The sequence below is a fragment of the Salarias fasciatus genome, chromosome 2 (genome assembly GCF_902148845.1).
Source record: "Salarias fasciatus chromosome 2, fSalaFa1.1, whole genome shotgun sequence".
Classification (NCBI taxonomy): Eukaryota; Metazoa; Chordata; class Actinopteri; order Blenniiformes; family Blenniidae; genus Salarias; species Salarias fasciatus.
In genome coordinates, this window is record NC_043746.1 from 16,355,585 (window position 1) to 16,382,621 (window position 27,037).

The 27,037-nt window shown below is 43.8% G+C and overlaps 3 protein-coding genes across 4 annotated transcripts in view; all 3 read left to right on the forward strand.

The window, feature by feature from the left end:
• Window positions 1–805: 805 nt before the first annotated feature.
• On the forward strand, window positions 806–9,262 carry LOC115407354 (uncharacterized). Its single transcript, XM_030117765.1, has 7 exons — window positions 806–1,002; window positions 1,168–2,719; window positions 4,817–4,845; window positions 5,457–5,585; window positions 6,150–6,216; window positions 6,301–6,408; window positions 7,318–9,262. Exons 1-7 carry the CDS (start codon window positions 899–901, stop codon window positions 7,915–7,917), a joined length of 2,589 nt encoding a protein of 862 aa, XP_029973625.1. The 5' UTR covers window positions 806–898; the 3' UTR covers window positions 7,918–9,262.
• Window positions 9,263–11,363: 2,101 nt separating this feature from the next.
• Window positions 11,364–16,777, forward strand: rom1b (retinal outer segment membrane protein 1b). The gene is made up of 5 exons (XM_030107724.1): window positions 11,364–11,564; window positions 12,752–12,994; window positions 13,530–13,717; window positions 14,201–14,447; window positions 15,939–16,777. The coding sequence occupies exons 1-5, from the start codon at window positions 11,415–11,417 to the stop codon at window positions 16,200–16,202; spliced, it is 1,092 nt and encodes a 363-aa protein (XP_029963584.1). The 5' UTR covers window positions 11,364–11,414; the 3' UTR covers window positions 16,203–16,777.
• Window positions 16,778–18,378: 1,601 nt separating this feature from the next.
• The window catches only part of ccdc88b (coiled-coil domain containing 88B), a 53,271-nt gene continuing 44,612 nt past the window's right edge, over window positions 18,379–27,037 (forward strand). For both annotated transcript variants that reach the window (XM_030106093.1, XM_030106102.1), the window contains exons 1-3: window positions 18,379–18,579; window positions 19,795–19,943; window positions 21,998–22,106. In XM_030106093.1, the coding sequence (XP_029961953.1) occupies window positions 18,520–18,579; window positions 19,795–19,943; window positions 21,998–22,106 (318 nt within the window). In that variant the 5' untranslated portion in view covers window positions 18,379–18,519. The remainder of the gene's footprint in view (window positions 18,580–19,794; window positions 19,944–21,997; window positions 22,107–27,037) is intronic.

The window sequence follows — 27,037 nt, forward strand, 5'->3', positions numbered from 1 at the left end:
AATTGTTTTTTGCACTCGGAAAAAAAAAATTAATCTTGAAAGATTTTATTTTGCACTTAAAGAATATTCTAATGTAAGTGCAGATATATATATTTTTAATTTGTGGAACGTTTTTTTGATGGACAAACCTAAGTGCATTAGTTGTGAATGACATTTTGCTTTTGCAAAACACACTGTGTTTGTGTGTGAATCATCGGCTGTGAATAAAACACGTTTTTTGTGTTGGAGAGGTTTTGGCATTAATTTCACTCCATACATGTAGATCAGGCTTATAAAGTAGAAGATTGAAATGTAAGGGGTAAAAACATTTTTGTAAAGTTTGTTCTACTCAATACCTGAATGTTAAGCCCCGTTATACATCCTGTTCTGATCAATCGTGCCCTCTATGAGGATAAAGGTCAATCTATTTCAGGATCGGTGAACACAGTGGTTACATCACACATAATGCAAAATCAAACCAACATCCAGGATTTCATTGCTGCTCCAGGGCTGTGGTGCTGTTATTCTGAGGGCAGATGCTGAGGGAGACAGCTATTTTCATCCAGGGAGACACAAACCATCCCACAGCTGGATACTTTGCAGCAACACTTGGAGATACACTGTATTTTATTTCACAAAAATTGTGAACCAAAATTTTTAGATGACGTTAGCCTTTGTTGACAGTAATTTTCAGAGGTTTTCATTTTTTTGAGTCTGTTTTTATGGTCAGAATGGCTTCAAATAACATTTTATTGCTCCATTAAATTGATATTGACCAACAGGTGTTTGGTTCACAGGGAAAAATAAGAATTTTGGGGGAAAAAAAATACAGCAGCAGAGCATCATCACGGATCAACTTCAGTATTGTCAGATTAACCAGGACGACGTTGACAGGATACCACCAGGGAAGAAACAAGTGATGGAAAAGTTTTTTCGACCTGTTCATAGCGCTTGTCCACCAGATGAAATGAAGCCCCTGAAGAACCACCATCACCACCACCACCGAGACCCACGGTCACACAGGTAAGACAGCTTCTAGTTCTCTTTTTAAAGGATTTCTGTTTTGACATTTTTCATATAAAGACAATATTGCAATTTGTTTTGGAGGATAATATTTGAATTAACTGTGTGCTATGCCTTGTACTTAACGTGAAATCCTATATGTGCATCTGAATGCCCTTTCTTTAGTTACACAAGGTTTGATGACAGTGACAGAAACGCTGATGAAAGTCGAGGAAACCGTCACTACCATCAACACGGTCACTATCTCCACGACAGCCCTCATCAGTTCCCCCACAGTGAGGAGGATGAGATACTTTACGACCACGACACGCCTGTAACTCTCTCCAGGGCATCTTCTTCCTCTCTCTCCTCTTGCTCCTCTTCCTCCTCGTCCTCCTCCTGGTACACAGAAACAAGCGCAAACGATCCTTTCTCTCTTCGGCACGCTGAGCGTCCACAGCACTCCCTGTCCTGCTCCAACATCCCAGATGTGCGCAGGGGTCTCCAGGAGGACGACAGCGCCGAGCCCATCATATTTGCCACGATTAAACACGGCAAGAAAGACAGCATTTGCAGCGAGTCGCACGAAAGTGCAAAACCTCGGGGAAAACAAATGCTCTCTGCCCTTGACCGAGGTCACAGTCGGAGTGATGAGGGCTTCCTGCGGTGTAATGAGAGTGGAAAAGAGCGTTCGAGGGCCCCGCACATGAGCAATGGGCCTTTGTACAAGACGTCTAGTTTGAATCGAAGCCTGGCTTTCAGTGAGGAAGACGTGTTTTTAGGGGTCTCCAGGGGCCCCAAGAGGGCAGTGTCCTCCAGCCAGCTGCCCAGCAAAGGGATCCTCAAGAACAAGGAAAATCAAATTGACATCCGCAAGTCTCGGTCGATGGAGGTGCTATCCCCAAGAGTGGCCAAAGGACAAAATCAGAGTGGGCAGAATCAGGGGATCACGCCGGCTGAGCTGGAGAGAGCAAGGGCAAACTTTGTGCAAGGAAAGTTGCAATTCTCAGCCTTTTTAGATGAAATCACAAAACAAGTAATAAGCCCATCCGATCTGACTATCTTAGGTGTGAATAACAACAAAGCCACTGGTAAGAAGCCTGCTCCTTCCCCCAAGGCTGACCCAGTCAAACCTCACCTGCCACCCAAGAAGCACAGAGAGGGGACGGCGGATATGACAGAGCACCCGCCAAAACTGCCAAACAGGCAGGCGAAAGCCGGCTCCCGTAAACTCTCAGACAGCTCAAATCCCGACAAGCTGATGTCATATGCAGCCAGGAACCACCACGGCAGCCCTCCACCCCGTCACCACGCTCGCTCTGCCGGCCACAGCATCTCCCATGGAGGAGGCCACAAAGACAGGAGGCCGTCCCCCGTCGGAGGCTCTCGGTCAGGAGACAGGCGTGGTCGGCACGGCCCTCATCTCACGGACGGAACCAGCACCAGCCCGGAACCAGTTCAGCCCAAACAACGCCACCACCGCAAGCAGCAGGCCAGCGCCTTCCACGGTCAGCCGCACACCTCTCAGCAGAAGCCCTCAGGCTCCGAGCACAGGAGGCCCAGTAACTCCCCTCCGTCCTCGGCCCAGAGCGCAGGGCAAGGAGTCGGATCCGAGTCCTCGTCCACCAAATCGGACTCCTCCAGGGCCAGAGACACCGCCTCCACGGCCACCAGTCACAGCTCAGAGCAAAGTGGGCGACACTCATCGCAGCATGTGGGCGCCCCTCAACAACACAGAGTGAGTAGTGGTTTCTTTTGATATTATGAGATATTGATAATATTATGTAACATTTTGATCAAGATATTTCATCTGAGATTACAACGACACCATCATGAGGAAATGCTGAACCAAAAGAAGTGTGATTATGACTGAAACATGAGCGCATAAGCAGGCTATGACGACATTTCTGCAAGGTGCAGCACTGCTCAGACGATAGCTCTGTACAGAAAGGAGACAACGAGCGTCACAGTTGCAGTATCGCTCCTCTTTTTTGCAGAAGCCGTGAAACTGAGTCACAGCCTGTGTGGGCCGTGCCGAACACTACGCACTGCATGCTGAGTCATTTCCCAGAGATGCAGCAGATAATGGACCCGAGCCTTAAAGGGAAAACTCCTGTTTGAAAGTCCCTGATGAATCAGTTTAGACGGAACGTTGTTTCTTTCGTGCATTTTGTGAATATACTATGACGAAATCAGCAACCTGCCAGGATTCCCTCTACCCAGAATACGCACTGTGCGTACGTCACACCAGAGGCCACATCTTATAAAGAAATGTGGAGCAAATACATGCACTTCAAAAGCTCTTGCATGAGCAGATCAAGCAGCCTCAAACTGCAAAGACGAGTGTGTGTTGAGAACATTATCTACGACTAACAGCTGGTATGCGTCTCATCAGTTTTCACAGATCGTTCAGAATCTTCTGATAAACTTGAAGCAGGCCAAAGTGTTGACCACTATCTACCATTATCAGTTACTTGTAAAGCAAACACTTGCTACAGTGTTTAAAGCAGTCACAAGTAATTTTAACTGTAATCAAGTATTAACTTCGTAATTATTAAATTAAATTGACTACAAATGAGTTAGTTTTCAGTATGTTCAAGTGCATTTTTTTATAAATAGTCAAGTAAGTCCACTACAACAGCATGTATTGTAGTGACTTGTGACTATGATTGTACTCTAAGTTACTATAATTACTATGAAAGTAACTCCATTTCAACAGCATTTAAATCTGTATTAAAATCCTTTTGTTTTGGGCCTCCATTCGGCCTGTTGCTGCCCTGCCAACACAACTGTGAAAAACCAGGAGTGATTGGCTTTGATGGGCGATAGTGCGTCTTATGTAAGACAAGGTAGGTGCTGCTCGGGTTTGCACTCTTATATATTAATAAACACACAACGTTACATAACGTTGCTTTGAAACACGTGGTCGAGGTGTAAAACATGAGCCTGGTTGCTTGATAATGATTCCTCAGAGAGACACACGGTCTATCACGTGTACCCAGGGGAAAAAGGGCTGGCTTTGTTTTAAAACACAGAATCAATCGATTCTGGTGGACTCTGTTTCCGGCAGAGCCGATCCCACCGCTGCTCAATAGTCTAATCCGTGCCGTCCACGGTAATGGAGCGGTGACCCAGGCAGGGGACGCAGTGTCTGCTTGGCCGGGCTCCAGATCCCATGACACCCAATACGTGTACTTGTACAATGTTCTGTGTTTACACTTAGTTTTTGACCTGGAAGGTGTAGTTGTGCAAATGTTTATCTTCTCTTTGACCTTGCTGTAATGTGTGAAGAGAGCAATATGTGCCACAGCGCTTTATTGTCTCACACTTCCTTACAAAAGTGTGAATCTTTCCTTCTGAATGCAGCTACATCAGCTCAGCTAAGAACTAGTCTGTAGAGTTGCATCAAATTATATCAAATAGCATTATATAAATATGGAAAACTATAAAAACAGAAGAAAGATCATGGCCAGACATTTTTTTTATTACATTACATATTTAAGTTATATCAGTGTACTCTTTTCTTTATGCTAAGTCTTATATCTAAAAGAGGATTCATTTGTCTGCAGGTTTGGGGATTCCTGTCTTTAAATTTAAAACGTCTCTCGTAAAACATCCAAACCCACTGAAGACAACTGTGAGGCTGAGGTTTAATAAACATTCTCAGTGAGGCTTTATATTTGTATTACATTAGCAAAATCACATTGAAATAGAAAACATTTTCCTTTAAATTTGATTTTCTCTACTACAAAAACAATCTCTACCAGCTGATTTATAATTTATATTTTCTCATATTTTCTAAATGACTTTGTGTATTCTCTTCTCCTTATTCTAGGACTTGCTGTATGATGTCGACCACTTTCAGTAAGTGCCTCCATTCTGTCCATCCTCTTCACATTAGCGCACGTGTGTTGATGCATTTCGGCTTGTACTGATCCCATGATGGGTCAGTGGTTATCGATCACATTAATGAGTTTCCTCTCTCCCTCCACTCCTGTTTATACGGGAAGAGATGCCATTATGGAACTTATTTATATAACCACGCTGTCAGTGATACATGGTAAAACAGGGCGACTGAGGTGAGAAAGGAAAAGTAACTCTAATAAACATTTGGAGTTTCTCTTAAACTAAATAAGCACCATTGTTCTTTTTGTAAAAAATCATTCCACATGTCCTGTTGTAAAGCCTCGGTTAACTGATATTCCTATAGAAATGCACACTGCGATAATAAAATTAGCGATTAACCTGAGTTGTTTAACAAAGATCTTTGCACTCAGGCCCATTACTGCCATATTTGACAATGTCAGTTCAAGAAAATGTGTTTAAGACCGACTCTACTTGTGTATATCAGCACGCAGCAAATGGTTTGTTAACACTGGCATGTTTCCAGAATGCAGCAAATCAAAACTCTTATAATTCTCTCTCGCAGCTGCATTTGCAGTGAGATTTATCTCCTGTCATCCTGCTGTGTTCAGGGCTCTGCGCGAGGAGAATGCAGATCTTCACCAGAACTTGCTGCAGACGGTGGTTTGCATCGAGAGCCTGGAAGCGGAGCTGCAGAGAACCAGGGATGAGCTCAGTCATGTCAAGGACAAATATAAAAGGTTTGGTGCACAATTGATCGACAGTGCCTGTGCAGTGTGACATGCATGCCGAAACAAATACTGACAGCTCCAGTGAACGTTGGACATGTCAAGTGATGATGGGAGGAAAGTAAAGCGTGTGTTACATATTGACTCAAAAGATACTGGAAATCAGATAAAATCCATCCACTAAACGTATGGCTTTCCATAACTGTTTGTAAAGATTAATTGATCCATGGAACAGTTCTGCCGCCGCTTTATTTATTGTGTCCAACAAAGACGAGGGGCTCAATGCATCTGTGGCGTCGCCTCACTCTCATTCAGTCCTGTCAGGGCTGTATTTATCTCCAAACAACTGTTGCTATCCACCAGACACTCATCAGCAGAGTGGAGCAGCTGGCGTGAGCTGCAGTCAGGTGTCAGTTGCTGCTTAAAGCGTTTGGAGGGTTTGTTCAAGTCACGAACAGCTGGCTCAAACGCCAACAGCAGGGTGCACAATGTGCAGCTGAAGAATATGTTGCATCAGTGGTGTCATTGAAGAGAACTTCTTTATTTGAATGACTCTTCGTTTTCTTTGATCTGCAGCCTTCTGCAGACACACACTGGGACCAAACAGGCCAACAACCTACTGGGGGAGCATCTGCACATCGCGGTGAGACAACCGGTGATGGGAAGGAGGATGATCGAAGAACTGTCTCGTGTTGCATGCATTTGACTTCATTTGACTTTTGTGTAGTCGGAGAGCCTGAGCAGTGAGAGGAAATACCTGATGAACCGCGTTTCTCAGCTGAGCTCAGAGCTGGAGGACGCCAACAGGACCATCTCAGCCCTGGAGAACATCAACGTGAGCACACTGCCACCTACTGGACATTCAGGCTCACTTCATCACACAGTAAACTCCAAAACATACAGTAATCACACTACTTTCTCCTTTGTTCTGAGACTGTTGTCGTTATTGTTGTTTTTTGTGCGTTTCACAAATTCACACATATATGAGGTTTTTATATTTATTTGAGCTTTGTTACATAAAAGTCAAGACGACGAAGAGGAGATAGTCAAGTCAAAGTAGATCAGTCATAGCATTTTATGGTTTTCTGTGTTTTTGGACATGAATCTCATTCACAGTTGCAATAAAACTATTACAAGATTAGATTACTGATGTTAGGATTTTTAATTTTGTTGCTCAAAACCTGTACTCTGCATACTGGAGCTAGGTCACTGTTTGAAATGGCTTATGCTGAGTCACACTCATCTCTGACTGACATGAATATCACTGTAGATTTCAAAGCTCCTGAATATTCTCAGTTTAATTATTTGTAGAGAGTCAGGTTTTCCTATGCTGAGGTTTGAGCTTGAATCCAAACTAAGGGCTTAGTTTATTTGAAAAGTTCTCCCAGTGGGACCTATCAGGATACACCAGCCTCCTCCCAGGTGACTGTTTATATGAGTAGGTGAACTGATTGTCTGTCACTGTTCGTCCTGTCATTTCTTCAAATGTCAGTTGGGATTGACTTCAGCAACCACAACCTTAACTTGAATAAAGCTTGCACAAAAAATGGATGGAAGAAATAACAATAATAATAATAAAAATACTATCATGTGAAATTTTGCTGAAAAAAATACAAATATAATTGCAAAAATTGTGAAAAAGTAGTTGGGAATGAGGTGGTGTGTTTACAGTACCACTGCTGACTGAAATAAATGTAATTCAAATTCAGTTTAGAGTAACATTATTGTTTTTTGTCTATTGTAGGTACCGTGTTTGATAAAGGAGCTGCTGGAGAAGCACTTTGACTCAGTTGAGGCTGTACAAACATTTGTCACAACCTCCCCACCGACAGACGGCCACTCCATCCCAGTGAAAGTAACGGAAGCCCCACGCGACTGGCTGACGGACGCAGACGCAGCTCGTGAGAGGGTCACTGCATTCACGCCATTCAAACAGCCGGCGAATGGAGAGAGCCTCTCGGAGCAGCACGAGCGGAGCCACAGCCCCCCTTTCACCGTGGCGGACATCAGCACCGCCATCTATAAAAAGATAGCAGCCAGCTATGCGGCCAGGCCCCCGCCTGCGTACCCCCAAAGCCAGCAGCAGGCCCCCCCGAGCGCCCACCACGCCGACCCCGCCTCGCTGGCCCGGGTGGGAGGGGATAGCTGGGGTGGGAACGAGGACCTGAAGGTCATGATTCTGGAGCAGGGAGTGGGGGACGTGAACTCTGCATTGGCTCAGCAGATCTTGGATGATTTCCTGCAGCAGCTGCAGGTCCATAAGGAGGCAGGTGCAGGGAAGGAGCAGCAGGGGGGGCAGCAGTGGGAGGGCGGGCTGGAACAAACCGGGAAGCTGACAGACTGAAAACAGCTCAGTGGATGACTGTACGCCCTGCTGCCACTCGAAAGTTTAAAAATCTATGTTTAGTCACATGTATCCTGAATATTTGTTTGATGGAAACTCTTGTTCTGGTAAAATATTACTTATTTATTTATTTATTTATTTATTTATTTATTTATTTATTTATTTATTCATTTATTTATTTATTTATTTATTTATTCATAATAATTCACTTTTAGATTAGGCGCAGGAATTTAAAATCAGATTCAGTGAAGTGACAGGATTTCCCTGCAGACAAAATAAATTTCTTTTTTGGTCACTATAAAATAAAGCAATGTTATTGTTGGAGTTGATATTACATGGAAATTAAAAAATGTAAATTTTGGACTTAAAATAACTCCTTAGAAATTTGTCAATTTTTGTGTGTGCCTGTATATATTTTTGTGGGCTATTGATCACCTTTACATTTTTTTCCCATATTATTTGCAGACAGGTTAATTATGTACAGTCTTATCTGTGACTTAATACTCTGTGTTTTAGTCTGGCCACTTTAACAACTTTCAGAGTTAAAAAGAAGAAGAAGAAGAAAATGTCTGCTTGTCTGACGTTTTTAATCAATGTATGAAGTGTGAAAAAAATTGAACTGAACATTGTAGCATTGGATAAAAAGTGACATCCATTAACACTATTAAAAGTGCAAGATGACAAGGTCTCATGCTTTATGTAAATATTAATAAAAATGGAACATTGTATTTCTGTATATGATTAAATTGTAATACACTTATTTCAAACTTGACATTTCTTGCGATCATCTTGCCGTCATCACGCCTTGCCTCTTTTCCTTCAGTTTAAACCTTTTGCTTTAATCACGATGATTCATCTTACTTCTGCATGTTTTTCTTCTCAGAAACGACTTCTCACAATACTTCAACAATGTACTGGAGAAACACACCACCTGGCTTTTAACGGATAGCACAGAAATTACGCTGTTTTACAAACACATTAACATGTAGGAGAAGTATAATACATTTAAGTCTTTACTAAGAGGTTTGTTTTTTGGACAGATGTTTTCTGTAATTATTTTGTCATTGTATGTGTGTGTGTGCATATACACACACACACACACACACACACACACACGCATGTGTGATTAAAGTCTGGAGTTTTCAATAAAGCTAAATGAAGAAAATGTAGAGGGTGATCATGTACAAGCACTATGATGACTGATGAGTGAAAGTGCTGTTGCAGCAATATAATTTTGTCATTTCAATATTTATGGCCTCGGTCTCTGCTTATACTTTCCAATATGAGAACATTTTGTGTATATTCAGCTGTTCCACCAATAAAGATAATTATGTTAATGCACCATATCGGATTACAGACATCTGCTCATTACTTATGATTCACTGCAATCTTGTCAACCTCAAACAATGTAAAGACTGTACTCTTGTCAAACAACATAAACACAGTGTTTACATTATTAAGTGAATTACTAAGATCCTCATGTGGCTGAGTGCTGAGCGCATTCATGGTGCTTAGTCCATATGGCCCCATCGGACTGGAATAATGATATAAAACTCCACAAGTGTAACTAAAAACGATTCTAAAACAGTTTAAAGAGACCAAGGATCATCTGTGAAAAGATGAACTCAGACAACTAAAACAGAGCTGAGCTTTAACTTTTCAATCTAACGAGTCTTGGTGTTACTAAAACAAAAGCCCTGCTGTGCACGTTAGTGAAAATCAGTGCTTAAATACATAACTGCATTACTAGTTGTGGTGTTTCTTTTTTTGTGTTTTGCACATACATACTTAAGGTGTCGACACTGTTTAACATGTAATGTGTTGATGGAAAGTCAGCAGGCAACGTTGGCAGCTGAACAATCTGACGACTTATTTACACATTCAGATGGTTAAATAGTGGTGCCCACATGTCAAGGATTACTGAGACATTTTAATGACACTGAGATGACACAAGTTTGAGTTTTGGATTGGAAAAGTGGAAATCCCTCAATCAGGGTTACTAATTAAACCCCACAACTGGAATCATGACTGTTGTGGTGGAGAAACTTTATCGGACAGTTTGGAGGCGTGACGACTGAATTATCAGCTGTAGCGAGATGGTTCAATCGCGAGGCTTGCTTCATCCTCAGCCCTGATCCAAGCTGTCATAAATACTTATGATCAACAGTTTAATCCAATTGATCAAACCCCATCAGCCTCCCTGCCTGCTGCACCGTATTCATAATCCCCTCCCAAGCATAACTCTTGCCTCACTTTCACTGTGCACGAGGCGGCCTCAGGAACACTGTTTACTCAACAAACTAATTGGATGCAGACAATTTTCAGTTTGAACCAGTGGAAATGTGTGAGTGGGCGTGCAGCCTGCTGAGATTGTCAGAAAATTACAATACTATTTATAACAGGTTGGGGAGATGATTGTAAAGCCATGCAAATATTTGACAGCAGTTTTTCTTTTCTTTGTTTCTTTCAGCTTAAAATTGGAGTTGAGCTGAGATACGAGGCTCAACTATAAATCTGTGGTTCGCTGTTTCAAATCGCCTAAACTTCTCTGTCTGGGTTCCATATTTTCCCTCAGTTTGTCAGTAAAGCACTGAGTCATATCGACAACAGAATGCGACCTCGCAATATGGATTTTAATGTCACTAAACAATCAGGGCTGCACTTCCTGTGCTTCTCATCCATGTTGCCCGGCCTGTGCCGACAGGTTTCACCTGTCATAACAGCCCGATGGGCCCGCCCACTCTTTATGTCCATCAGAACAAGTTTGCTGATCAGACACTGGCCTGCTTTCCCATTGGCCCCGGGGCTTTAATAGGATCCCGAGTACTCTGTTGGGGGATTAGGGTTCCAAACTCTCGACTTTGGCCAGTCTCTGTGTCCTCCAACCATGGGTACAGCGGTTTAGGGGGGCGCCGCACACGCAGAGACCCAGAGGGGCGCCATCAAAAGACAACATCAGATCAAGAGGAGGAAATCATTGGTTTTCAGCTTGAAGGCGAGACGACTGCAGTGAGGCCAACTGCTTGAGGGGAAAGCCTACCATTTCTGGAAAAAGGAATATCATCATCCTCAGTATTATCACTTTTTTCTTCCCCACATTTTCCTGTGGTTTCACTGCACTGATTTGGATTATAAAGAATCATTTTTGGACAATTTCACCATCAAAGTGAAAGCGTTTGGATTAATCCTCTGAGGTCGACCGTGTCCTTTACCATCCCAGGGATCTTACCTGCTTATCCCCTCCACCTGGAACAACTTAGATGAGCTCAACCTGCTAATAACTCACCAAACAACAAGGCCTGAACCGACCACTGACCACGCCGGCGGGACGAGTTCTGCAGCACTGAAACCCCAATCCTGTGAGCTCCGTTGGGTTTTCTCTCGTTGCATGCAGCTGGCCACATCTGGATAGACTCAGTTTTCGACCGAAGCTCCCACCACCCTCTTCTGACACTTCTCCCTCTGTCTTTGTGCTGACTGGTGTGTGATAGAGAGCCATGGTGTTGCTGAAGATGAAGTTCACCCAGCAGAGGCGGGTGCGTCTGGCGCAAGGCCTGTGGCTGCTGTCCTGGCTGGCGGTCATGTGTGGGGCCTTCATCTTCTGTCTGGGGGTCTACCTCAAGACAGAGCTGCTCCGACGGTCCGAGGTACAGAGACAGAGACCTGGATGCAAACACACGCTATTAACTGAACGTCAGCCGGAGAGCCAGCGCACATATTTATTCAGCGCTGAACAAATATGTGAATATGCGCTCAGACTTTTGCCTTTGCTTTCTTTCGGTTGTCTACTGAATCTTCTGCGCTGCAGCTTATCTGTGCCTTTTATTCACACTTAGCTCAGGAGTTTAATCCACAAATACAAACACACAGGAAATGCAAATGCAAACACACACACATCCAGTGTGTCAAGCCGGCTGTGTGCAGTCTGCTTAGAAACCCTGCAAATATCTGCCTCGACACTGAATGTAGATAACGGGATGTGGCTGGAGCTCCTGTGTGAAGCAGCAGGTCTTTGGTGTTCAATCGATCAGTGATTGATTTGGATAAGTCGGCAGGACTGATAGCATGCTGTCAACACAGGACAGCTGCAGGCTGTGAAGACACAAGCTTTCAGATATTTATTGAATGATAATTGAAAAGTCAGATGCTTTTCATGGCAGTACTGAAAAGACGATAAAGAATTCTTCAGATAATGAAACCGAGGTCACACTTGCTCTGCGTGATCAGTGAAGAAGAAGCTCGAGAACCTTAAAGAATGATTCACAAAAGCTTAATCCTCTGCCACTTGGCAGACCAGCTCCATTATTTACACAGCTTTTTCCACATTACTGCACTTTCATTGTTGACAATACAGATTTTCTTTCATGGCAAAAAAGATTACTTCTTCTCAGTGGCGTCCAAAGGCTGAGATTATCTGTATGAATTGCTCCAGGCCGACAGACATTACATAGTGCCAGATGCTAATGCTGGACTTAATTGTAGGTTTTTCAAACGTAATTTTAAAACAACAATTGGCCAAAGGTGCTCTGTGGCTGGCAGGCAGCAAAATGTTCAACCAATAATAAACTCAGTACTTAATGGACTTTTTGCTGTAACGGGGGCAGTGAATTAAATTTATCATCTTATTGCCATATAGTTGTTGCGTCCAGCATATCAGCAGCTAATTGAATCTCCTGCCTGCCAAAGTCTTTTTTTTTTCAACAGATAAGGCTAATTGAATGTGGGATTATTACCTGCTGAAGTGAGTAGAGGAAATGACAAAGTGACCTACGGTTGGCCGCGGCTTTTTTGTGGCGACTATTATCTTTTGACAGTCTCTGCTTTCCCTCTCCAGGTGATGGATAACACAGAGATCCACGCAGTGCCCAACATCCTGATGATGGTGGGTCTGGCCTCCATCGGCACCAACTGGATTGCCAGTCGAGTGTGTCAGGACTCCCTGGACGCCAGCCGCTTCCCCCGCTGGAAAGTCCTCCTGCTGGCCTGGTTTGCCGTCGCCGCCCTGCTCTGCTGCCTGCTGGTCTCCGTGGTGGTCCTCAGCTACGCCCTGCAGGGACGCCTGGAGGAGTCTTTGAAGGTCGGCTCGCAGGGCCGTCTTAGCATTTCAATGGCCACAAGTCAAGCGATACAGCCGGTGTGAGATTGGGTCTAAAACGGGACACGAGTGTTAAGAAGACCTCTCTGAAGAAAACACAAGACAGAGCATGTAGGCAGTCTCAGGTGCTGAGGCTGAATGAGTCAGACAGCCGTCTGAGATCCTGAATGAAAACTGACCTGTGCGGATAGAGAAAATCCAATTTTCTTCCCAATCAATTCATATTTTAGCACATTACAAATTCTCATCACAGGTAGCAAATCAAGCTTTCATCATTTCCTCAAATTAATTAATTTCCTTTACAATTTTCTGAGAGTGAACATGGATATAACAGGAGAAGGAATTTACACATCATTAAAAACCTGTGTCAAATTACACCGAAAACTGTCATAACTCACTGCGAACGGGTTTAATCAGAGAACATTTGCAGTTTTAACACAGCGTGCTGTAATATCACTCTCAAAAAACATCAGGTGAAGCTGCCTCCGTTTCTTCCTTTGTGTCTGTTCAACGCAAGGTGGGCTTGAGGAACGGCATCCGCTTCTACAAGGACACGGACGTACCCGGCCGCTGCTTTCAGAAGGAGACCATTGATCGTCTGCAGATGGAGTTCCGCTGCTGCGGGAACAACAACTTCAAGGACTGGTTCGAGGTGCAGTGGGTCAGCAACAGATTCCTGGACTTCACCTCCAAGGACGTCAAGGAGTGAGTAAAGGATGACAAGAGGTGGAGAGGTTAATAGGATGTAGAAATGTGAGATAGAAAATCAAGTGAAGTGTTCTGATGGATGGTGTTCAAGAAGGAGAAAGAAAGACGTCTGTGTGAGTGATAAATAAGCAGACTTTGCATCCAGAAAGGTCAAATCGTGTGTTATATAAAGAAGAGAGAAAGAGAGTGTGCAGTGCAAATAATAGTGTGAAGGCAAGAGGAAGACTAGTAAAAATAGCGTTGGCCTTTACTTTCAAAGAGAAGGACAGGCATGGATAGAAAGGTTTTTTGAAAATGAATAAAGTGAAAAGGAATGAGTAAACAGAGAGGCCGTGGCTTGATGACCTGTCTTGAGGTGCTGGTCATTTATCAATAAATCTATGGTCAGGCCAAAGACCAAGCTTCACCCGCTTTCTGACTCTCATTGCTTTGTATTCCCGGCTTTCATGCTTTCCTTTGCTTCCTTTTTCTCCCTCCCAGCCGTATCCGGAGCAACGTGGACGGCCGCTACCTGCTGGACGGCGTTCCGTACAGCTGCTGTAACCCCGCCTCGCCCCGGCCCTGCCTCCAGTACCACCTGACGGACAACAGCGCCCACTTCAACTACGACTACCAGTCAGACGAGCTCAACCTGTACAACCGCGGCTGCAGGCAGGCTCTGACCGACTACTACATGGAGCTGATGAACTCCACCGGGCCCGGGGTGCTGTCCGTCATCTTGATACAGGTGGAGCACTTGAACGCACCGGACGCGTCTATTTACATGTTTACTACACACAGCGCCGCCGAAAGAGCTGAAATGATTTGTTCTCTAACCATTCTGTCTCCTTCACCAAGGACTCGTCACAGTGTGGGAGGATGTTTTTCCACCGTTGTCCTGAAGTCAGCCCACGTACAAAAAGAGTGCAGAATTTTAAACGCTGGTTGTCTGCTGACGCGCAGCGTGCCATGACAACAGAGAGAAAGAAAATTTCCCAGACTTCCATTGATTTTTGATGCTTTAATCAAACACGCACTTTTGCTTGTTTGCAAAAAAAAAAAATAACAGTATTGACAGTACTTTCTCTTCGAATGACGAAGACGACCCCGGGCGGGGACAGAATGATCGCACATGTGCTTCACAGAACATCATTACGTGCAGCCCTGAAGCAAATCACACAATCTATACTTCTCAGTGCAGCAGTTTGTGCTCATGGACATCAGTGCAGACATATATATAATCAGTTTTTAACTCCCAATCTGAGTTCTTTGCCAAAATATACCTCATATGATGCTGCATAACATAACAAGCAAATAGACAGAATTATGTTTCAGCACTGACAGTAATGTGTTGTTGTTCTCAAGTTGCCATTTCATTAAGAGTCCGGCAATATCTAGTCCTCATCATCCGGATATTAAAGTTTGAACAAACACATTGTTAATTCGTTTTGTTTAAGCGATCTGATGAAAGGATGATATTATTGAACTGATGAGGGGAATAGAATCTTATTTTTACCGCAGACTTTAAAAAGGCAAACCTGATAGTCTTCAGAGTTATTAGAGCTTTAAGTGAGGACTTGGGATTCATAGATTCAACTTTAATCTTTGAAATGGGACCAGAAAATATTGAAAGTAGTGACAAAAAAAATAAGAAATAAAACCCTCAAAACCCTAAAACGGATCAAGCAGGCATAGAAGATGATGGATGGATTGGAAATATGGTCACGTACGCTTCATTTCAGAGTGAATACTTTAATAATACTGGGTGACTCAGGATGAGTCTCCACGTCAGCTTTTTTATTGCAATCTCACAGTGGAAATTTAAAACCATCCACCGTGACCTTGCTCATTTCTTCATTGCTGACGTAAACAAGCATAAGAAAAGTTTCAGTATTCATCTCAATGAAATTAACATTTGGCTTAAGTGTGATTCACAGGGCGTGCACAGAATGAAAATATCTACAAGGTGGTAAAAAAAATACATTTTTACACTTTAGTCACTAAGGGTGAGGCTGTAAAGGAGATGCCAACAAGTAAATCTGCGCCTGTGTCAGTACTTCATGGCTTGTTTATCACAGTTTATAAATTGGTGATATAACAAAATTGATGTTTCTCTTGAGGCGTCAGTTTTTGTGAGCATATGAAGCCATTCGCCCATCTGACTGGGCGATAAACAATCTGTGAACACAGATTTCAGACCCAGTTATAACCCTATCCTGGCTGCCTGTTTCCTCCCCAGATGTCGGTGATTCTGAGCCTGCGGTACCTGCAGACGGCTGTGGAAGCCGCCATGGCGCTGGAGAACCCCGAGGACGAGAGCGAGGGATACATCTTGGAGAAGGGACTGAAGGAAACCTTCGAGGACGTCAAAGTCACGGTCCTCACCATGCTGAAATTTGCTCAGGTCGACCCCAACGCCGCCGAGGAGTCCACTGCGGCTGCGGACGGAGAGAAGGGAGACAACGCGGCGGAGAAGGCCGCTACTCCTGCTCCTGCCAGCTAGAGTCAAGTGACATCCAAATATCAGCTGGGGAAGAAGGGATGCGGGGGGGAGGAGATGTGTCTGAGGTGTTCTTCTTGGATGTGTGAGTCGAGGGGTGGCAGCTAGGAGGCCTGTTGGGTTTTTGACAAGTTAGGCTTGATTTATACTCCACCAACGCAGCAGCCGCAGCTCCCTTTGTACATGGCCAAAACAGGGCAACACATGAGGAATCGTACCGAGAGCCCTGCACAGACACAAACACCAACATCTCCTCTGTGCAGGACGTCACGAACATGTAACCATCAGAAAATCTGTTCAGGAGATGTGTAGTACTGTTTGTTGTATTTAGGAGAAAGAACACTCAGTTTAAACAGGGGTAGCTTCAACCCATAATATCATACTCACCACTTTTTTGACATTTGTATTATTTTTTGGCAATGTGTTAATTACATGATGCTGAAGTCGATCCCATACACACTGTATCATTCATCTGGGAGCTGTAGAGTTTGTCCTAAACTGCAATGGAATGCTTCAGAAAACCTGTTAAACTGGCAATGCACAAGAATTATATATTAAAAGTAGAAGTTTTTAACTGCTTTGTAGTGTCGGCTTCCTTTTTGTACAATGGGTTATCTAGGTTCAGCACAGGCGTTGGATTAAGAGTGTGTGTCAGTGTGTATACGCGCTTGTGTGAGTGTGCTGCCCTATATGAAGCTGTCATCGTGTCTATTCTGGCAGCTCTGAAACAATCTGATAATCCTGGTGTGGTTAATCCCAGCACTGCTGCACAAGCAGTATCGGCCCCTCAGGAATGCACTGTGGCACACGGGAGCAGAACCAGCGCACTGACACACACACGCAAGAAAGAATCTCATGAAGCACAATAGCTATTAAATGCTATTTTTTTTTCTTTCCACGCAATCTATACGTGGTGATGTGTCCTAGCGACAGATTATATCCAAATGTGTGCATTTTCTTCTTAAATAAAACTCTATCACAGAATAACTCAATGAATGTGTCATTTGATTCCTAAACAAACTGAAAATCCCTCTTGTATGAGAACAATGAAGGTGAGAGCTTGAGAGCCTGATTTAATTATGAGGCCGTACCAGAAGCTCCATCTATAACACTGTAATTGAAAATATGAAAACAAAGAAAAATGAATGTACAGTGCAAAAGAAAAATGAATAAATTTGTAGTTGCATATCAAAAAGTGTCAAATTTGCCAACTTTTTTTAAATGAGTTTCATATCAGTGCCTGTGCATATACAGAATTAATCAACTCCACAACAAGGATCCTAATATGCTACGCAAAGTATTGCTCAGTCTATACACATGTATGTCTTTGAATATTGATTAAAAAAGAAATTAAAAATCTTCTTCACATGTACGTGTTTCTTAAATATTACAATAGATCAGGGATTGCATGGTTTCCCTCATTGATTGAAAACAGGATCCTGCACAGGTGGTGTTGAGAAAATCATTCCCAGTTCAGCTGCATGGGGTTTGCATGTTTTCCCACTTCATGCATGTTTCCCATGGTTACTCCATGGTTACCCCCGTGGTTCAGTGGCACGCTCCAGAACACGTCTGAGCCCGAGTGGTCGCTTCAGAGAGCTGGTAGGTGTGAATGTGAGGCTGAGTGACTGTCTGTCTCTCTGTGTTTGGCCTGTGATGGACTGGCCACCTGTCCAGGGCGCACCCTGCATCTGGGACCGGCTCCAGCATCACGTGGCCCTAAATTAGTTCGGAAGATGGATGGATGGCTGGAAAATAGAAAACTTCTCTTCTCAACCAGCAGAGGTCACTCTCGCAAAGCCCTGAAACCCAGAATGTCCTGACACAAGAAACTGCACCTCTGACTACTTTGGTGACAGTAACATAAATCATCAACCAGAGTTTCACACAAAAAGATCCTGATAATAAAACACAATATTGTGTTTGCTAAATTTAATGTATGCAGGAGGAACTGTTAAAATCCACAGGACACATTTCTGCAAAAAAAAAAAAAAAAAAAAAAAAAAACCAAAAAACCGTGGCTGCTTCTTTAATGTCTCTAAACTGAAAAGGTTTGAAGAGGATGTTCGTGCATGTGACGTGCGGAGGGTGTGTTTATACGAAACGACGCAACACGTGTGTTAAAAAAAAAAAAAATCCGCTGCGGTTTTGCAATGAAACTGTCACACAGTGAGAGGAGGAAGAGGAGGAGGAGGAAGAGCCCGAGAGGCCGCAGCAGCGCGGCTTCACTCCGAGGCGGACTGTCTGTCAGACACACATTCGATAATATTCGTTTAATTAGCTCGATGCTGTCGCGTGTCGCAGCCCTCGAAACACAACAATGGAGTCCAACATTAAGGAGATAATAGAGGAATTCATGGGGAGTGCGTTGGCGCAATGGGTATGTCATCTGCCATTTATCACTTCGAGTTAGTAAAAAGATAAAAAAAAAAAAAAGGTCATCTTCAGAAGGAGAGAGAGGAAAATAAAACTGGAGAGTAATGTAGAAATATTGTTAAAAAGAAAGAAAGAAAGAAAAGCCCGGCTCTGTTGTAAACTCCACATTATTTCCAGTCAGAAATATTTTACTTATATCCTCTGGAGCCTTCGGCATTCCTCTTCTGTTCACACAAATAAATTTGAAAATAGTCGTTGACTTAACAATAATAATAAAAAAACACAGCCTTGATTCTGCCTTTTGTGAAGAGAAAAGCAAACACTTCACTTCTCCTTTTGGCAGCTTCCCTCGCCTGTGAATGACCAGCTCTTCCCCCTTCCGCGTCCTTGGGGCTGTTTCTGATCTGAACATAACACTGAGTTACCTCCACTCTTTAAGAAACTCCGCAGTCTGGCTGAGAGTCAGTTGAGGATCTGTTGAATTTGTAAGTTTCTGGATTTCTGGCTGAGTTCCACACCGCCAGTCAGCCCCTGGGTGACCCCCCCTCTACCCCCCCTTCTGGTCAGTGAGCAGTGTTAATGGGGTGCTGAAGGATGCTGCAGACCCTCCTGGGCACGGTCTGGGCGAAAAGGAGGTCAGAGGTTACGGTTCAACAGGACGCCTGGAGCTGACACAGCCCGTTTTCTGCTCAGCACCACTTCAGCTGGTCGGTTATTAACTGACACGGGCGCGAGCTGACCACAGCCACCGCCGTGCCGCCCAGCGCATCCTGTCACGCCGGGTCTTCGGCTGCTCCTCTCTCACCTCGCCGGCTGATTCCACTCCAGCTTGTTACTCTGTTTACCAACAGTGCAGCTTTTAGAAGGTGCAGGTGGGAATAAACCTCATTATATTGCAGTTTGCGCTGGCAGCGGCTCGTCTTAGAGGAGAGAGAGAGGGGAGAGGCCTTGGCTGCGGTCCTGCTCGGCTGCCTGTCACTGTGAAGTGCTTCCCAGTGCGCGAGCACAGATCCCACCTGTTCAGACAGGTGCACCCACTCAAGTGGCTTCCTGTGTGAAAATGCTCGCCCCTCTGCACCTCCCCGCTCGTCTCTCGCTCCCTCCACGTTCCCTTTTTTTCCGTTTCTGTCTCTGTCTTCCTTGTCTGTGTCCATCTTTTTGGTTGACACAGCGTACAGCCGCACACGCTCAACACCACCCCTCTGTGTGTGTCCTGCAGGCCGAGCTGTTCGAGGGTATGGTGGGGAGTGAAGACGGGGTCGCGCTCGACAGTCAGTACATGGAAGTCAACTCAAGCGTCAAGAGCGCCCGAGACCGCTACCTCAGGCTGACCAATGGGATTTTCCTCAATGAGGTCATGAGGATCATGTAAGATTGATCAACATTTCCTTGCTTCATTGCCTTTCAGATTTGCATTCATGCTGCTAAACAAACAAAACTAATTGTGTGACTTGACTTGTTAACTGTTCCTCATCAATGTGCAATTCAGCGGAACTGATTTGGTGAGAGAAATTGAAAATGTAGAATCAGTTAAGTCGAACTTTGAATCAACAGTTGTATTTTCAATGAAGAAAATAAGCGACAAGATGAAGACATGAACTGTGGGAAAGATACATTTCTATTTAAAAACCAATTTAAAGGTTTTTTTTTGTGCAATCTGGTTGTTCAGATGGGTATTGTAACTGCCTGAATTTGCTGTCTGGTGTTGTACTTCCATATTGGAAATCAGAAATCAAATTCAAAGAAGTTAGTATTTACAAAAAATACAAAAATGTTTGCCTGGTGCATTAGTTTAATCAAATGACAACATAAAAAATATAATTTTGCATACACGAAAATGTATGTGATGTATGTGGCATAAAACCTTAAATGTTTAGAACACAGGATTCGATTAACAATTGAAAAAACAGCTTTCTCGGCAGTTGTTCCCATCTTTGAGATGATGAACGACATTTGTTTGCAGTAGTTTTTAACCAATCTGAAAAAATTAGCAGCAGGACAATCTGGTGACTTTGACACTAAACATGAGATCACTGGGAAGATAAAGTGGACGGGGGTCTTGGATTTAATAATGTTTATAGATTTTCTGAATGTCTGGTTCTTTTCTACAGGGGCTCTTTACAGTGTGGGGTCTGCCTCTCCCGGGGGCCACCGAGCATCCCGGGGGCTGAATGCTTTTTCCCAGAATTTTGGTTTTCTCTTGAATTTTTGTGAATAGACAATGAAAAAAGAATTAAGTGGAGGATCAAACGTTCAGATATTTTCTTAAAGCGAACGTTTGCAGTGGTTCAGTCTTTTGTCTCACAGTGAGAAAGCTGAGGGTTCAAATCCCAGCCGGGCCTTTCAGTGTAGAGTTTGCATGTTCTCTCCGTATCTGTGTGTGTGTGTGTGTGTGTGTGTGTGTGTGTGTGTGTGTGTGTGTGTGTGTGTGTGTGTGTGTGTGTGTGTGTGTGTGTGTGTGTGTAGGGTTCTTCCGGGTCTGGTCCCCTGTCACTGTCCAAAAACATGCACGTGAGGTCAAATGGTGACCCGAAATTGCCCCTTGGCCCTGAGTGTGTGTGTGTGTGTGTGTGTGTGTGTGTGTGTGTGTGTGTGTGTGTGTGTGTGTGTCTCTCTCTGTGTTTGACCATCTGTCCAGAGTGTATCCTCCCCCCGCCCACAGTCAGCTGCCATTAGCTCCAGCGATCTAGAACAGTGTGAAGCGTGATTGAAGATGGATGGATGGATTTTCAAAACAGTAATTATTGTGAATTAGTGTGAAAGAAACAAAATGATCAAGTGAGAAATGTATTCAGAATCAATGTACGAAGAACCATCAGATTCACAGTAGAAACGATCAACCAGCATGATAAGATTTACGCATTCACTAATGAGCCAGAGTCGCCCAGGTAACACTTAAATGTTGACTCTAGTTAAAAATCAGATTTCCTGTTTCACCGCCTGAGTAAAGCTCTGCAGACCTGCTGTCTTGTTACAGACTGAGTGTTTCTCTCACACACTAAAGCCTCACATTGTTTTGGAGTCTGTGTGAAACATCGGTATAAATGCATCACCCCAAAACTCCTGTAAATCATGAACGGGGGATGCTGCACATGCGCCGGTGTGCTGGTCGTCTCCTCCGCATTCTTTATCTTAATGTTCAGATATCGGCAGAAAAACAGCTTTTGTTCTCGAACTGAAAGACAAGATGTTGGTTGTATTTGCTGAACAGCAGATTAATTTGGCCTGACCGAAGTCGTTTTATTTCAACAAATCATCGCATGTGGATCCTTCGCCGCCTGCTTCTCGAGCTCATTAAAATTTTATTCACTCCCTGCCTAAATGCACTGTTGCATAAGAATTTCTCATCTGGAGAGAAACGGCCGTGGACTGTTTGAACAGTGCCGCAAATACACAGCTGTGTTGTTTCTGTGTTTGTCCAGAGACCCGAACCCGAAGGTGGAGCAGCTGTACAGCGGCGACAGACACGACCACATGCTGAGGGTCCAAAACTTTTCCATCCTGAACCGACACCTCCGGGCCTTTTACCAGGTAGGGGAGGGTCACGGGGTGAAGGAGGGCGAGATGGGAGGTTTTTTTTTTTTTTTTGCTCAGATCTTCAGGAGACAAATTAGAGTGGCATCAACTTGTAAGCCTGGTCGAGTGTTTGATAAAATAACATGCAACCATACAAGAAAAAGTATAATTTCTCAATTGCTCGCTAATATGGTTAAACAAGGGCTGCACATTTCCTTCTGTCAATCTTCTTGATGAAGATGTGGAAATTTTATTTTGAAAATCAATTCTCAATACTTGCCAAATTACGTTATTTAGCTCTACTAAATATCCACTTGTGTAATTGTCAGTGTGCTACAAAGTCTATCAAATGACTTCAAGCAGTGTGAAAAATAAAAGTGTTGGTTTTGGACCTGAGAGGATTCTTATCTATCGCTGTTCTCTGCAGCCCGACACAGTGCATCTCTTCGCTCATTGTTTGACTTTACAGCTCGCAGCTCTGCTGTTTTTCTTAACATTCTCTCCTCTCATCAGCCTGTTTCTACATTCAGCAGGCGGCCGATTTCTTCTGAAAAAGCTTTTGATAAAGTGCCTGTATGCTACCTGCCCAGCTTCTAACAGCAGGCGGGTAAAGTCAGATCATTTAACATTTATGGATAAGAGGCGGCAGAAACCCAAACAGGGCTAAATGGAAAATAATATTTTACCTAAGCTCTTCAGGTGGAACTGGACTTCAAATTGCTTGATGCCGCTCCGCATGCAGCATTTCCTCGTTTTGTGAAGAAACAATGCAGGCGGTATGTAAATGCTGACGATAGAGCTGCACCGCGGAGGTGACACGTCTCAGGAATGGACTGTCTGCTGCTGCTGATGTGATTTGGAAGCAGAGTGCATGCAGCAGTTACCAGGGGATGAAGATGTGTTTCTCTGCCTAAGATATCAGACAGGAGTTACTAATCCCTTTTATCTCAAAAAGTAATAAGCAAGCAGAAAATGTCTCTGAGGAAGTTAAGATGGCGGTTTCTGAAATATGTGAAGTTATGGCTGCTTAATGTTTGGGGGAGCAGGACACAGAAGCTCGAATCGTCACTAATAAAGTCACGAGTCATGCAAGTTGCTGGGGGGTGGTTCAAGCCAAAAGTGGCCAACAAAGTTTGTGGTTTTGACACCAGCGGGGAGTTTTTAAACATCCGCTGGCAAAAAATAACCTGGAATGACGTTTTAATTGGTGGGTTGAGGTGTTATTTGTCTTCATAAGCAGTCTGTTGTAGAAACTCAGCAAATATGAACACATTTATAACTGTCAGCGAAAGAAATCTTTTGAATTAGCATAAAAACATCAGCCTCAAACACACTTTCAGAAGATTTAAGCCTTAAATTCTTGTAAAATGCTTTATCAGCATACATTTGTGTTCGCCCTGCGAGCCCACATGGGATCAAGCGGCGTAGAAGACGGATGGATGGATTGACATTTGCAAAAACATTTTCTGTCTTGTTGAAGTATCAAATCAAAGGATGGATGGCACATTGTTTTATTTTCAGTACCTAATGAAGCAGTACTGATCATCTCATCTGATTGTCAAGAAAATACAACTTGATGCATTCTGCGAAATGTCAAAATCCCAGTTTGAGCTGTTTTTATGGAAGTTGTGCTGCTATATCGGCATCACCAAAGCCTAATTGGGTATTTTTTATAGCTTTTCTTACTCTGGAATTAACATTTCAGCAGAAAGGCAAGTCATTACATAGAAATACTGATACGAACCTCTGGCACAATGATACAGACTGCAGAATCATCATTTGGAAGCAGTCTAACTCTGCTTCGAGCTCCATCTGCTGTAGTGAATAATCTTCATTCACTCTCTCAATCGTTTCTTGCGACAAAGTTTTCAAAAACACCCGTGTATTACTTTTTCTTTCCAACGGATAAACTGAAATGACTCTCAGCGCAACGTGCCTGTAAAAACAGTGAAATATTCCTCTGCGGTGTGAGTTAGGGCCACTAAACGGCACAAAAGGGTGCGGGGCGGTGGAGATGGAGGGCTGGAGAGCTGTGTCGCTGTGAGGTAGTGAAAACAGGATGTGATGAAATTCAACCATCGGCGTTCACCCATGAATATTGTGAAGTGTGCGCCCGAGGCGACACGGCGTTCGAGTGAAAGGTTGAATGAAACAGAACGTTTCCGTCCTCTGTCGACGTGTCCCTTCTTATCGTCGGGCGAACGGGGTGAAAGACTGCGCAGGATCGGCAAACGGAACGTTTTAGCCGCGGCTGTGGTTCGAGCCTGAGGAAGAAATGAGAATGGGAGTCTATCACGCAGCCCTCAGGATCATGCGTTTCATAATGCGCGTCGTAGGCGCCCGTGGCATTTGAGGAAATGACACAATTCTTTCCCCGGAGGATGATTCACAAAGCTTCTGTTCTCAGCAGAGAGAGCGTCCCCGAGCAGCCGTCAGGTGGACCGAACACGCACCGCCTCGCTTGTCACACAACACAGGAACACGAGCCTACAAGGTTTCACTTCCTAATTTTCAGTGAGTCACTAATGTCCCCTGAACGCTCAGAGCCACACAAGAGGGTGGCGATAATTGGGAAGCTCATATCAGTCAGCGTCGACACTCGAAATTCGCCAGGTGCTTGCCGCCGTCGCCGAGGACGTTTAGTTCCACATCAGTCACAGCTTTGCCTCTCGCCGTGGCTTTTTTAATGCCGCCACTGTGTTTGTGTGAGGAAATGTGTGCGGTACAATGACGAGAGTGTGTCGGGTTTCAGCCGGCGAGGGAAGGAGCGGCCTGGAGAGACTTGATTTCCCTCCGCTGTGACCTTACCTTTTCTAAGAACGCAACTCAGCTGTTTGTGGTGACGGTTCAGTCGAGAAGACGGGCCAATTCTGCTTTCTGCAAAATCCTCACTGCCGTGTAGAATTAAATGTTGGATATACACTTAATACTTACTCTGTCACTAATCAGTGTGTATAGAGGCAGTAGCTTGTAGGGGACCTAGTGGCAGGATTTTGTTGTTTGTTCATTCCAAGTGTAATTTTCCTTCCAACAGAAAAAAACTGTAAATTAATTAACCTTTCACCTGCTTTGCACAGCCACTTATTCTGATGTAACCCAGACCAAACACTCATAAATTCTGCTTTTATGTGAAATAAAAGAGCTCAGTTTTGCTTTAGATCATCAGAGATGTTTGAATTGTGGTTTTCATTAATATTTGAGTTTGTAAATTGCTGTTGAGCCGAGCTGGAAAGCTTTATATTCGGAGGTATTCGCAATATTTAGCCTCTTCCTTTAAAGATAATGGCTTCATAAGCACAGCAGAGCACTGTCAGTTTTTGCCCTTTAGTAAAAACAGAATTCTGTTCTACTTTACTGTGAGTTATTCTGTTTAACTATTATATTCTTGTCCGTTTTGCTCTACTCAGTCGTACTCGAATATGTTCTATTCTGCCTTTAATACCACGGTATGAAGCTCTCACTTTCCAACCCTCTATTAGTGGGATTTTAAATGTTCGTTTCTCTTAACTCATAATTTCGTGACCCTCTCCGTTAAAAGATTCACATTCTCAATCAGTGACATTTTTAGGGCCGCTGAACATCCAATAAATTTTGTTTCCACTAATCTGCTTTGCATGACGCTCAGGAGCCAAAAATCAAATAAATAATTCAACAAAATTAAAAAAAAAAAAAATCAGTGAAAAGCAGGTCTCTGAATAAAAATGAAGCCAGCACCAGTCCAAACAACATAATGTAGGAAGACAGAATTTGGAAAAGACAATGTTGCAGATGGATATTAATTCTCTCCTCAGCTGAAGCCAGCAGCTTGATGAAGACGTTTCGTCCAAATTTCACACTGCTGTATTTAGCATTATATCATATTCGGATTCAGGCCCACAGAAGGGGAAAGGCTTATATTTTTTGCAGTGACGTCTTAAGATAAATCTGCGCCTCCCCTGGAAATTAACCTCAAGTGTAACTGTTGCAGAAGCCACAGAGATCAGATAATTGCGCCGACTCATATTGGTAATCTCTTACTTTGCCAGGCTGATATTACTGTATCAACTGATGAAGTAAAAAAAATACAGTGCAAGAGGGATTTGAGAAAGTACGAGCCGCTGTGTATCTTGGCTGGGCTGTCAGGCGGGGAATTGTCAACGCAAGGATATTAGCATGCCAACAACAACAGCAAGCAGAGCTCCTATATAATTTTCAGTCTGGCTAATCTCCTGCAGTCGTCTGTTTGGCATAAGACAAAAAAAAAACACGAGCTGCATGATGACCGGCTCAGCAATACCCTGCACACCCCGAAGGGGCAGAAACCAAAGGTTGGCTGCACAGGCCAGTCGCTGAGGGGGAGGCCCCGTCTCTTGGTGTGCTGCTGTTGTCGCTGTACAGTTTATAAATTACAGTAAGCAGCAGAGAGAGCTGTAATTGTGGCTCGCTTCTGTACTGGGGTGATTTTTGCGCTGATGGATTGCAGGAGGATGTGAACAGGCTTTCAGAGCAGTTGGGTGAGGAGCCGGCCAACAGCAGCAAGCGGCTCTTCGACAGGATTGTGTTTTTTTTTCCTCCTTCTTTTAATTAATAAGTAGAATGTGCTGATAGTTTCAGAATAAAACACAGAGTAAATAAAGAAGTAAAGTAACTGGACGACCGCTTGCTACGCTCGCGTTGCACTAGATGGCGGTGTCGGAAGAGCACGGCGCTGCCGAGCCAAAAGATCGACACTTGATTTCTCTGCCAGAGAAGCCAGGTTTCTGGACGGGGGGACTGCTGGAGGCGTCAGCAGTCCAGCTTGAGTCGGAGTCAATTGAGTCTGCCAGCGGATTTGTTCAAGAGCTTCGAACTCAAACTGCAGCTTGCTGAAACTCGCTGATCACAGTGAGGGAATTCTGCTATTTCTGGAAAAACACAACAAAACAAAACAAAAAGAAGAGTTTTAGATGAGAAATCATGGAGGGTCA